Source organism: Python bivittatus, unplaced genomic scaffold (assembly GCF_059951505.1).
Source record: "Python bivittatus isolate LINGU-HERP-01145 unplaced genomic scaffold, Pbiv_v1 ctg000160_np1212, whole genome shotgun sequence".
Lineage (NCBI taxonomy): Eukaryota > Metazoa > Chordata > Lepidosauria > Squamata > Pythonidae > Python > Python bivittatus.
In genome coordinates this window covers 5,817,501-5,831,197 of record NW_028277076.1, presented here as the reverse complement: position 1 = coordinate 5,831,197, position 13,697 = coordinate 5,817,501, and the positions used below count along the sequence as shown (strand labels likewise).

Below are 13,697 nucleotides of genomic sequence, written 5' to 3'. Positions count from 1 at the left end.
ATTAATTAATAGTAAAGCGCATGTTAATTGTTTAATTGGCTGCTTGATCTATATGGATCATTTTTGGAAGAGGAATTAAATGAGTTGATTTACAAAGTTTATTGATTGGATGTGACAGTGAATTATTTTGCCGACTACCTGATTTGCTATTTCCCCAATTAATTCGCATACCTTGGGTTTGTAACTTAGTTCACCAAGCGTGCTTACTCCAGGTGATTCATCCTCAAGCTGTCACAGCTTTAGTATTTATTATATTAAAGAGGTAATAACAACCCACTAAAGTTTCTCTAGCTTGCACATTTGCTCAACAGACAGTTAACCAGAAAGTACAGGGTCCTGGAATAAATTGTTAGAAGTCCTCACAAAACACTCCAGGACCCTGTCCTTCAATATGGATTTGAGAATTCCATTTAATGTTTGTGAAGGGAGCATGCAAAATTGCACTGGGATCAAAAGATTGCAAATAACTCCCAAATAATGCCAATCAACTGTTCCTGAGCTGGCTTTCATGATAGGCATTCAAGATTACAAAGGTAGCCTGTTCCTGCAGTTGGGAATTGCTGAGAAAACCCATCTTGGATACAGCTAAAGGGACTCTGGCAGGCCAACCAAATCATCCTTACATTATTTTTGGATTCATTTTTGGCATACGAGACACCAACTTGCAGAGTCAATATACAAGTGGATGAACAGAACAGATGTGGTAGACTACTCTGGGTTGAAAGGATGTCTCAAGTGGACCTCTCTAATCACAGGTATGGGTCTTCTTAGTTTCAGGATCACCAATGCTCTACTTTTGCTACAGTCCTACAGAAATAAGCTTGGTAGTTTGAAGATCACTATTTTAGCCTAACATATTAAACTTTATGAATGTAGTGATAGAACCTCAAGGGCAAATCCTAGTCCAACCACGAGCTGCAGATAAAGACTAGACAACCTTTTTAAAAATGATTGTGTGTAAACAGCAACATTCCCTGGGTTGTGAACTGTTGGGGGCCTCACAGGTGGGTGTGGCTGAAGCAAGCAGTGGGTGGGGCCACCTTTGGACTAAGCACAATTCTCTGAAGTGGCTTGTCTAGTTTTGGCTTAGCAAGACCAACGGACCCAGCCACTGTGGTTGCAAACCATGGTTAATGACTTTGCACTCTGGATGAACTCAATTTATTCAAGCCTTAACTAGGCAAACCATGTTTCCATGTCATGTGACATTTTCTCTCCTGCTATCATCCTGCTTTTTTCTCCCTCATACATTTCCTTCTTGCTTTCCTTCCCCAGACGGTTATTCTTGCTAAGGTGGTTGTTTACAGAGAGTTCCTCAAATCAGATTAAGGGGCAGGTAAAATTAAGCTAACAGGTTGCTATAAAGAAAGCCTCAGTGCTGAGTTCTTAAATTTAAGTAGCTTGCCTCTGGCAAGAGGACACCACATTCAGGAGGAGAAAAGTGTCCCCACGTTCTATCAGAATTTAGGGAAGTGAGGCACTGTTCGACTCCCACCCGTTAAAGAAGTGACTCAAACCCTCAGGGACATTAAAATGCTACCCGTGTGGTGACACTGATGTGGAGGTGATTTATCTTTTTTAAAAACAAACAAACAAGACACCCAAAAAGGGAGTACATCTTGAAATGATGATTCATTTATACAACACCAGCTTCATACGCTTGTCATTACTCACTACCCAGTAATTTAATTGAAAGAGAAATAGATATAGATGTACGCAGAGCTCGGAAGGAAATATTGATAAACGTGGAGGTGTTGTAGTAAGATTTATCTGTGTGCGTGTGTGTTTGTGTGTGTGTGTGTATGTGCATGTGTGTATATATGGAAATCCATTTCATTATGCAAAAATGCTTGCAAGGAGGAGAGAGAGAGAGAGAGAGAGATTAGAAAGGAGTAGATGACACCCCGAAATGGCCTACTTCAACTTGGGTTCCCGTCCTTCGCTCGTATACTGCCAGCAGATGAGCCCAATCAAGTCCTGCACCTTGGCATTGGCAATTGTCACCACAGTCATAGGTTGCAACTTGTCCTGGTTGGCATGTAGTGGGAGGTAGACGTCAATTATTTTCGTTGCGGTAGTGCCAATGTGGCCCTGTTGGAAGAACAGAATTCAAGGTTGACTGGGTGCTTCATGTATAGACAGATGGGATGGATTCCATGCAAGGCTGGGTAATACATCAAATCAAATCAATATTTATGACGGTCATATACCAGCATAGGGTAACTTATGCCCTATGTATGAAGTATTGCCAGTCTATCTTTTAGAAGCATGGGGCTCCAATTTCCAGGATTCCCATCTCAGAATTTTGGAAGTTGAAGCTAAAATGTCTGGAGGGCACCAAGTTGGGAAATAGATTATAGATTATATATAGGAGTTACCCATCTTGGGTTTGGGAAGTTGCATTTAAGAAAACGTACAGTCTGGATTTTGCCAAATGGCACCACAAAAGACCAGTTCTGGGAGAATTATGTCCTTTTGCGTAAGCTTCTTTTGTATAATTTATTCTTTTCTGCTGGCTATGGAGAAAGGAAAGATGATGCTGAATCTTGGTCAACATCTGCTGCGCTCCAAAATTTGCCAGGCAAGGGCCACTGAGTTCCAGGCATGCTTTAGTAGCGATAAAAACCAGAAAGTCACTTTAAGACAAGCGAAACAAAGAAAGAAGTGAAATTTCTTAGGAAATGGAACCCAGCGTCGGAGACTAGGTTTTGCAGCTATACATTGGCGCATAGCAACATCTGCCAGCACATCAATGTTTTCATCGGCTCTTGGTTGAGTCTTGTTTTAGGAGGCTGCTGGCACAGTTTAGATGTTATTTTGAATGAGTTGTTAGCATTTTTTATGCGAGGTACTTTAAAAAAAATGACTGCTGCTAGCTTAATTATTCACTTGTTGTGCACTACTGCATTGGGTTTTTTTTCCTGGAGGCGGCATTGAGGTATTTTTTCCTTTTACCCTTAACGCTGGCCTAAAAACATTTTAAACAAACAAGCTGGCAAATAAAACAATACGAGCTGCTTTTATCTGCTCTGTTGAACATTTATTGCCATGGGCTGGAGCGCAGGCGTGCTGGGACTTCCAAGTACAGTCCGTCCCTGGGGATGAGGGCAACCCCAGAAATATTCTCTAAGCAGCCTCTTGATACAAAGAGAAGAACTTCCTCTCTGCTTTGAATGGGGATCCCGACTTTTCATCCTGGGAGCTAATCGAGACCATTCGGGGATATCTTTCTGAGAAATCTGCCTCCAATTTCAATTCAGAAGCACTGCATTTGGGAGCCAACCCAGGAGAAAGAATGGGGTATGACTGGATTCTACTGGAATCTCTTATTACTGATTTTTTTTTAATCCACTGAATCTATTCAGTGCTGGGGATTAAGGCTTAATTAAACACTAAGGGCATAGTCAGCATAAAAATGTTTGCAGAGCAACTCAGCATGCTTTTTTGTAAAGCCGCTCCTATTTTTATACGGCAAGGAGATGCTAACCTTGTCTCCTGCTGCCCCCGGACCTTCTCCCCACCCCCCCCACCCCAATGAATCTGCAAGGTTTTTGCAACTTATGGCTGTTTTCACCCAATCTGACCTTGCACCAGGCTTTACAGAAAATTCACCGCTCCTTTGCTCAAATGCCATGATTAGAGTCTCCTTATGCATGTCACTTTAAAGCAAGTTTACCCCCAACCCAAACAATCATGGCCACTTTCCTATCCCCCATGGAGCTAGAATCTAAACTTGGGTAATGGGGCAGGACAAACAGAGGCAAAATAAAACAAAAAACAAGGAGAAGCACTTAGTAAGGGTCAGACGCAATTCCTTCTCTGTCCTCCATAGAAAGAAGGCATGTGAGTTTATTTTACACCAACTGACTGTGGTCTCCCCTTGCTAAGCATTCTTCTCTTACAAGTCCTACGAATCCTTCCTGTGATCTGTCTGGGATGCCTGGGGAATACAGTAACAGGGAACGGTGGATTTATGAGTCTTATTTATATCATTCTAATGTTGGGAGGCTGAAGTAAAAATTGGGCCTTCGCTGCTTTATCATCATTAATCTTTTCTCGGGGAAGATGACGAGGATGGGGAGAGAATCTGCCTGAATTGCTGATGTGCATAAACCAAATGGATCGCAGGCGCAAAACATTTGCATTTACCTTTTTAAACACACACACACACACACACCTCTTGTTGGGAGCAGAACGGAGGCTGGGTACAAGGGGTCCGTGGGGTGGGGATGACATCGTTCTGTGGGCAGCTACAGGCAGATTGCAGAGATATCTGCTGTGTCTTGCCAACAGGAGCCGTCTTGCAGCAAAAAGGGGGCGCAGAACCCCCCACATCAATTACATTGAGGGGCCTTATCCTACTTATATCAAATCGCTGATTTCTCAGACTTCTATCCTGCTTCCTACCCACAACTCAAGGCAGCATAGTTTTCTCTTCTCCCATTTGATCCCAACAAACTCACAGCAGGATAGGCCAGGCTGAGGGCAAATAACTGGCCCAAGGTCCTTTGGAGTCGAGCAAGGACGAACCTGATTTTCTCCAAGTTTAGCAAGATCCTAACCACTGGAGCACCTGGGCTTCTCAGCTAGAAGGACAGTGCACCCAGCAATATCCTTTGTTGCCTAAGGAAGGGTTTCCAGAATCCGGGCCAAAATGTTCCTGAGTAGTCAATGAGTTTGGAGGCCAGAGAAAACACTAAGGGTATGCATAGAATGTAGCAAGGAAAGGAGTTCTGTGTATCCTTCTAGATTTTCCTTGGCAACGTGTTTTCTAGGCCTCTCCCCGTTTGTTTTTTTAATTGCTATGCTCATTAACTTTGGGGTTGTCTTGACCCTTAACGCTGATTTGTATTTTCTTTTTATTGTAGTTTGAATTATAAAATTATTTTGAAATTTTCACCCAAAGGAGTGGTATTCAAAGTATCCCACTTTAGAGTCTGGGAGTAGACCTGACAGTCAAATCTAGCAGCCCCTGATAATCCGATTTTCCATGCATCTTTTTAGTCCACTTTTAAAGCTAATGAGGACACCAGCTTTGGGTTGTCAGAAGCTAGAGAAACACAAATGCAGGACATGATGGATGCTCAGTCATATCTTGGGAACACTTAGCTCTCCAGTGGAAAAGGAAAATTTATCTATGCTGGCTTTTACAAAAACAAAAACCTTCAGTTTCACCAAGATCATTTTGGGACTTTGAACCACTGTTCTGCAGGCTTGCTTCCCACCGACTAAGGGCTTCCGAGAGCAGAGTACAATACATAGCACTGGATTCTGGCAATGTAAATAACATCCAGGAAACAATTTAGAGCACTGGATCTGGTGCATGGGCCCATCAAAGAGTTGTAAGGCTAGCTCTTCCATCATTTTCTAGAATAAAATCAATACATGTTAAACATAAAACCAGGGATTACAAAGGCGGAGGGGGAGGGGGGAGATCTATAAAAAAGAGTTACCAGTTTTAGATGACGGCCATCCAATAAAAACAAGTCCTTCAGAGATTTAATGCTAACTCTTAATGAAAACCCACTGGAGTATTGCAGTCATTCACCATCCTGTTTTTCTTTTCTTTTTTAAGGCGTATCAACCTGATGAATCTCAGCAAGAGAAGGGCAACAGAAATCAGGTTCATCTGAGCTGAGAAATGTCACTTTTGTATGTTTAAACATCTTCCCATGGCTACCCAGCAGCATCTTGTTGGCCATTCGGAAAAACAAAATGCTGGACTAAGATGGTCCTTGGCCAGATCCACCAGGTCTAGTTTTATGTTCTTATAGACCAACTACGCTTCTTTGCCTTTTCTGAAAACTCACTCAAGTTGCCATAAATATACATATTACCCTAACAAGCTTCTCTACCATGTAGTTGCAGTGGCTATAAGAGGAGAACAGGAGTAAAGTGCTTGGCACTACCCTTCAAAGCATACTCAGAGATGTTTGCTTGAGACAAGTATTGTCTTGTTGAAAAAAACTCAAGAAATGACTGAAACTGCCCCGTGCAGATGCAAGATCCCAATTGTGGAACTGCAGAGAAAGTGTGGGAAAAGTTTTCAACCCCAAAGAGTAGTCAACACAAACCATTCACTTGGAAGAGAAAGATGCCCAAAATGGCAGATAGGAAAGTTGACAAGTTCCAGTGTTGACATCACTCTTCATCTTTTCATCTCAATTACTTCTGGTTCATAAACCAAGACTGCAGCAAACCAACCTAACCTTAAAACAAGGGCTCCACAGCTTTTTTATAAACCCAGGGCCACACGTTGACCTTTGATGTCACACTGAAGCTACGCTCCAAAAAGCAGACAAAGCCAGGACAAAAAGACAGAAACTAAATTCAGTTTCACTAATTTAATTGAAAGTTTAATGAACATTAAAATGAATTAATCAAACTCCTGTAGGACAATTGTGCCCCATGCATTTAATAATTTTCTTTTGCTACGATATTAAAAATGACAGTTCAGAGATAACCTCTGAATGCATCCAAAGCTTCTGAGAGTTGCATGGGATTTTTGAATTTCAAACTGAGCATCCCAATGTATAATGCAACCCCTCCTTCTCCATATGCTCCACCAGAATCCATTTCAAACTCAGCCTCCAAGTCAAGCCTCCTTTTAATTCTCAGCACAGAAGCAAATATATACACTTACTTACTGGAGGAAAAAAATATGATTAATTTGTTAATAATAATGATTTACCACATCTTCCTTTACAATAGAGTTCAGTGACTTAATGTTATAACACTTTAAGATTAGATGGCCTAATGATATATAATGCAAAAGATTTTACTGAATCGTTATTTAGTGAGTCATAAAACCCTCTTAAAAATTAATCTTTCACGCACATCCAGCTTATCCAAAGTTAGCATTTAATTAGATGGCCTTGGCGCAAATGAGCATACTACTTTATTTGCTCAATCAGTATATGCCTCTCCAGTAATTAGAATTAATTCAAGCCATTGACTCACCTCCTAACAAACAATATAAAACATTAGGGAAAACAGAAATAAATGGAGTTTTGAGGTGCATTTTTATTTTCCCAAATCTTCCCCACAAAGCAAAACATCACACCCTTACTTTTAGAAGACACAAAAATGCCTTCCATGTTTTTTTTCTTTAAAAGGAAGGAAAGACGTTTCATATCAGGGTACAGGAATCGAGATTTCCAGTAGCCATTGATACTGACTCCTAAGAAATCTTATGGAACTAAAATAAAAATGAAATGAAATTGTATGCTCGTTTTCAGTTACTTTAAAATGGGGGTGTCAGCAACTTTTTCAAGCAGCTGGCACATCATACAGGGCTCCCAAATAAATAAAAGTAACAAATTATGTTTTAAAACAGCCACATTTCAATCATTTTAAATTTTACAGTTCAATTTAAAAGATTATTTTCTTCCGTCAGAGGAGGGGCTCTGTTTTCTCATGAAAGAACAATGATCAACAGACTCAACTTATGATACAACAGATTTAGGATAATTACTAAAGAAGTACTTCCAGTGATTGTAGAAGATGATGGTATGGAAGAATCTCCCTTCCTGAATGATAACCTTGAAATGTTGGGATGTTAAGTTTTTTTCAGCATTGTTGAGACAAAAACCCTACCTGCAAACTACGATCGTGGAGTACAACAGGGTCCACATATTGCACTAAACCATCATGGAGTTTACTTGGTTTGGCTTGACTATGCTGAGTAGATCAAAAGAAAGTCAGCTGGATTGCTTTTGTTTTTTACCAATTATCCAGACAGTAAAATCCCATTAATGTTCTCACTTAATTTATCTCATTTGTGCTGTCACCAATCATAAAATTTTAACCCAGTAATTTCCTGTGATGCAAAGCATAACAGAGTATGAATATTTAAATGCTATGTAAATAAAGCCGCTCTCCCCTCCCGTGCATTAATTTTGGTATTCTAAATTGGTGCCTTCACTTAGCAGCATCTCTCCTCCTTCTCCATAGTATTTTTCAATTACAGCCCAGATGTTCTAAGGTGTCGGCAGGCAAAGAGAGTTTGGAGGAATACTTCCTCTGAATTGCAATGAAGATTTTACATCAGCTCCAGGATGCATTAACATACTCATGTTTTATTCTGAGATTCCCCCTCCTGCCTGTTTGCACTTCCAAAATCTTCCTCCTAATACAGTATTCCAGTTAATTATTATGCTACATAAAGCAAACTTTATACTTCAACAAAGCTTGAACAGGAACAATGATGACCTATCTCAAAGGTTAGGAAACTGAAGTAGAGAAGAAAGAATAAGTCCAAAATGTAAGTAGTGCACTTATGTGGACAATGCTCCATTTGTTCTATTCTCCTGGCAGAAGGAAAGTCCAAAGGCTCAAAGATCTTTCAGTGAATGTGGCTACTCAACAAAACAAGTCTGTTAACATACAAGAGTGTGTATGAACACACACACATGCCATTGCGTTTAAAACTTGGATTGTCAACATGCATATGTGAATGTCATGATCCATCTAATCTCAGACGTTCCCTGTAAGCAGATATCTACGTATCTGTCTTAACATTTTAATTGGTATTGCAGTTTATTATACACTTTCTTTCCTCAGCCCTGGCAAATGGCCTTGCCAAGTGGCTTGGAGGATAGGAGTAAAAGATTCCTTTTTTAAAAAAAATGACTTCATTCAACCATTCCTCCATCCTGGAACGTTTGAGATAGCAACTCAGTTTAAGAACAACAGTGGTCACAGACAGGTGAAAAAAATATATAACCTGGTATTCTAAACACACAAGGTCCCAGCAGAGCCAAACAACCAGGAAAACAAGTAGACCAGCTACTCATTGTAACCTAAATAATGTTTTGCCTGGATACTTAAAAAACTGTTCTGTTGGGTGGCATCAGAGAGGTCTCATCTATATAATCATCAGCCTAAATTCTAGAGGCAGACAACGCAGGGATGAGTTCAATGAAAATGTCATGCTCCTTTGAGGAAGAAAATTCCTTGATCCTTTTGTAAAGACATAAATTCTGATTGCAGGACTGATGTTGACAATTTGGATATTCCTACTCTACCAGAAAGCAGAAAATGCCCCTTTGGAACAGGTAAGGCTTCCCCAATGAGGATTTTCAGGTGAAGAGGGAGTGCTGGCCCAAAACTCCCTTCCCACATGGGGCAAAGGTTAGGGGTTGGAACTGCAGTTCCATGGGGAAGGTGCCTGACTGAAGTAGGCTCTCTAAGGAACGTGTCTGAAAGCACGCCCAAGATGGTTCAATGGCCATTTCGAAGGGAGAAAAACTATATTCTGTGATCAGTAAGCCTTCCCCAGCTTGAAGCTCTGAGCTGAATTTAGCCCTGGTGAAAGATGGCGATGGGGGAAAAAGGGGTGCTCTGCTTTGGAGAATTTATTCACATTTCACATTTCCCTCATCAAAATGTGTTAATTTCATTAGAAGAGATAACGAACCCAACAATAAAGTACAACCACAAATGGCCTCTTAATAAATAAGCTTTTAAAACTACCATAAATGTGATATGTGTTTGCTCAGAAATCTGCCATGAAGTCCCTTTAATGAACAGATGCTATTAAAAGAAAAAAAGAAAGAAGGAAAGTGTTCTCAAACATACAGGGCTAGCAAACAGGCCCTACACTTTGAACCCCGACTGCAGCTTGCTAAATTCCTTGAGGATATTTCCCAATTTGGGGTGGAACTTTTTTCTTGAAAAAGCTTACCAGTGTGTTGCTTTTTAATGTGCCCCAATCTATCTAGGCCAACGAGCAGGATCTTTTCTTCCCAAGAAAAAAGATATGGGCTTTAGACCTTTGTGAGTGTTAAATAGCCTGGATTTCACCCACTGCCTTTTTAATTAGTCTTAGCCAGATATGGTACTTTTGTTTGGCCCCACCGCCATCTGAAACTTGCAGAAGAGAAAGATCTGCTGAAATGGCTGGTGAAGTTGCTTGTTCCTTGGAATTTGCCATTGCTGTGTCAGCCATGGCTGGTATCTTCCCATGTGCCAGGTCCCCTTGGCATGTGCTGCAGTCAGCTAGAATCTGATTCCAGCTGCTCGCCAAACACATTTGTCGTTAATTATTGCCCGGCCTGGAGAAGAGGGCTGGGATAACCCAGGAATGATCTCACCCCTCTTCGAAACAGAGCCTCCATTAGAAGCCAAGTTGCTGACACCGAAAACCTGAGTCTTGCAGATTCGGGGCAAAGCTTGCTCCCTCTGTGACCCAGTTGTTCTTACAACCACACTTTGGGATACAACAACTATTGCTGCTGTTCCAGGGGAGAGAAAATTCCATGCCCAAAGCTAGGAATTCTTTCTCCAGAGAAAAAGGTTTTCTTTCCTAAGAATGTTAGAGTTTGGGGTAGTTCCATGAAACTAATGCAGAAAGAGAATCAGGACAGACTGAAGGAATGCTTTCTCACACAGTGCCCAACTTACAGAACAATGGTCCATGTTTTGGAACCAAGCTAGATGAGATGTCTATCTAATTACTTACACGGGTACTGGATTAAGGCAAGAAGCATAAGATTGTGGTGTCCTATCCCCACTTCTTTCCCTCACCCACATCAGACCTCCTGGTTGTGGCTTTCTGAGTGACATCTTCTCTAGCATGACTTTCAGCTAAATTTACAGAGAGCAGATCTATCAATAGGCACCATCTGCAGATGGCTAAAAGGATGGAGAATCAGTTGTCCCCTAAATGGTGCTGAACTTCAACTCCCAGCATTCCTTATCACTCATCTTGCAGCTGAGGTATTGGAAATGATAGTCTGGCAATCTAGGGAGAGTTAGAAGTCCCTCAAATTCAGGTTTCCAAGCACAGATGAACAATGGTGAGAGAGATGTTGTTTTTATGCCTGATGTAGGGAGCTTCCCAGAAGCATCTAACTTACTGTTTCTGAAGAGGGTTCTGAGCAACCACTGGCCAACAGGGTTCAATGGCCCTGGTTACATCGTAATAAGCAGTTTGGGTTTCTTAGGAAAAGGAAATGTCTTGGAAGTCCATTTTATGGAAGATGAGGCTATGAGAAGTTACCAGTCATGATAGCTGTTTCTCACCTCTCAAGAACAATTGCTGGAGAACCGTTAGAGTTGGGCGGGTATGATAAATTTGAATAAATAAATAAATAAAAACTAAATAAAAACCATGTTGGTGGTGGCATTGAACTCAGGGGTCTCTGGTTGACCTGTGGGACAGAGAGCTGGACTGAAGAGCGATTGGAGTGATCTGGCATTAGGGCTCTTGTTATGTTACACTGAGAATGTCCACTAAAGGACGTGTTTAATTTGCAAAAGCCAGCCTGAGAGGACTTTGTCTTAATTCTCCCACTCCTTCTTAACATGGCCCAGGCAGTCTCACTGATCCCCCTCCAGCACTTTGAGGAGGAAAATTATTCCCCTGACTTTGCTTCAAAAGGTCTGATCTATCATCACACCTGAAAGCATATGCCTGTCAATGCTTGTGTCCTGAAAAATGTCGCAATTAAACCCTGCCTTATTTCACCAAGGGAAGTGGAAAAATTCCCTTCTGGGAGCTGTGCCGGGAAAGCCATGTGCTCACCTTTTTCCTTATCTGTCTGGAAAACACATTAGCAAATGCATTAAGATCTCAGCAAAGAGGAAAGTAGAATCACTGGTTGCTTCTGAAAAGAAATGGTGTACCTTTGCCAAAATGCAATTTTAGGAGGCCCTGAGAGGCTGACCTCAGATGCAACTGTAGTCCCCAATTTCCATGATTTTGATATCTGCACATGAAGAACTCTGGAGAAGTCATTCATGAGTTCTTTCTCCAGCTACCTATATCTTTGAGTCTCAACGGTCTCAAGACATTTCAACGCTGAAGCCGCCATATTGGCACAACATCTTTCTGCATTTCTATTTGTGCATGTGTATATTTCAGTGCTCAGTATCTCTCTCAGTTGTGGCTCTGGCTCTTTTCTGTGGCCTTCTGAGAGCCTGAGTAAACCCTGGAAAAGGGGGGAAAAATCCTTATCCCAAATCCAATTGCATGTTCCTAAGGGGCATGTGCTCTTTGCAAGCTGCCAAAAGACTGCACTGAAAATGATCCAGAAGCCAAAGTGTATGTTGTCTTGCCGTGTGGACAATAAGTTCAAACATAAAGATGGAGAATGTTCCACTGGTAGTTCTCCAGCAAAAGAATGTCCTCCAGATGAAGTTCTAAGGTAGTCTGTGTTTCAATGGTCATACTACTGTTTTATCAAAATCCCAGCGCCAAGTGCCTGGAGAGCTTCGTTTTTCCCCTTGAATGGGAGCAACTGTGTCCTCTATAACCAGACCTTTCACCATATTACCTTACAATCACACAGTATAAATCAGTGTTTTTAAAATCTATTGAGATTGGGCGGTATAAAAATTCAATCCAATCAAATGAAGCAAAATGCTTTAATGTTTTCAGGAAGCCAAGATAGAGACAAGGTGAGTCTTTCTGCCTTGCGTGAGTGAGAATTCTCACGTTCTGCCCATGGATTCTAAAAATTCACAAAGAGAAAATTCATGTTCCAGGTCAAGAACTGGTCTGTTGTACAGGTTTTCCAATCTGCAATCTTTCTAACAAAACGACAAGGTACCATTTTGGGTCAGAACAAGGCCTGTCAAATTCCAGCATCTGTTGCGAACACTACAGCAGATATTCTATCCCCAGTTGAGGATAGAGAAGCTGGGGTTCACCACATATTGTTGGAGTTCACTTTCCACTATCTGCAATCTTAACAAGATTGGTTGGTATTGACTGAGAGGTACCATATCGGAAAATGCTACACTTGAATAAACCTACAGCGACTGACCACTGACTAACATTTCATGTAACTACGATCAGTTCATGTGCAAATATCTAAACGTGAACTTTTAAATCTCAAGACTGTGACCCCACGGGGAGTCCTTGGAGATACGACAGATTAACAATCTAAAAAGAAAATCAATAATGTTTCATGAAAATAAAATAATGACAGGAGGTCAGACCGTGAGCGGTTTTTGTCTTTGTTTAGAAAATAATAGCATAATCTAATATGTATTTTCCAGAGCACTGTGCTATGTTTTTCTCTCAAGTCAGGAATTTTATCCTTCTGCTAATAAAACAATTCAACCCTTCCTTTGGCTATTGGGAATGTTGACTTATGAACATGGTTTGATTTTGAGCCATGTATAATTAAGTGAAGGATAATAACATTAGACCAAGCTTAAAATCAATTAAATTGAATAAAACGCAATATGATTCAAGCAGAAGATTAACTAGGCTGTCACATAAAATTGTATTTTTAAAAATTTTTATTCTAATTAAACATGTTCTAATTAAATGACCGCTGCTTTCTCCTTCGCCCTTCTCCCCCCAAGCTCCTCAATATCTATTTCAAACTGCATGTTCATTAAAATTATATTCTATATCTCATTAGAAATGGCTTCTCTTCTTCCATTCTCCTTGAATAATACCTTGTGCGCAAAGCACTACAGAAAGGTTTAATCCTCACCCCACCCTTATGTTTTCTCTTCAGCAACATTTTGCAGGGTCCAACTGATTATTCACAGGTCTCCAAAATAAACAAGCCAAATGCACAAAAAGAAAAAGAAAAAGAAAAAGAAAGAGAAAGAGAAAGAGAAAGAGAAAGAGAAAGAGAGAGAGAGAGAGAGAGAGAGAGAGACAGGCAGACAGACGCTGGCTAAATTCCTGACATATGAATGAGAAACTGATGTTAGTGTTACTGGACAAGAAAAAT

The 13,697-nt window shown here is 40.8% G+C and overlaps 1 protein-coding gene across 3 annotated transcripts in view; it reads right to left on the bottom strand.

The window, feature by feature from the left end:
• MAPKAP1 (MAPK associated protein 1) overlaps positions 1 to 13,697 on the bottom strand; it is a 113,800-nt gene that overhangs the window by 65,809 nt on the left and 34,294 nt on the right. For all 3 annotated transcript variants that reach the window (XM_088147012.1, XM_088147013.1, XM_088147014.1), the window contains exon 5: positions 1,919 to 2,091. In XM_088147012.1, coding sequence (XP_088003138.1) covers positions 1,919 to 2,091 — 173 coding nt within the window. The remainder of the gene's footprint in view (positions 1 to 1,918; positions 2,092 to 13,697) is intronic.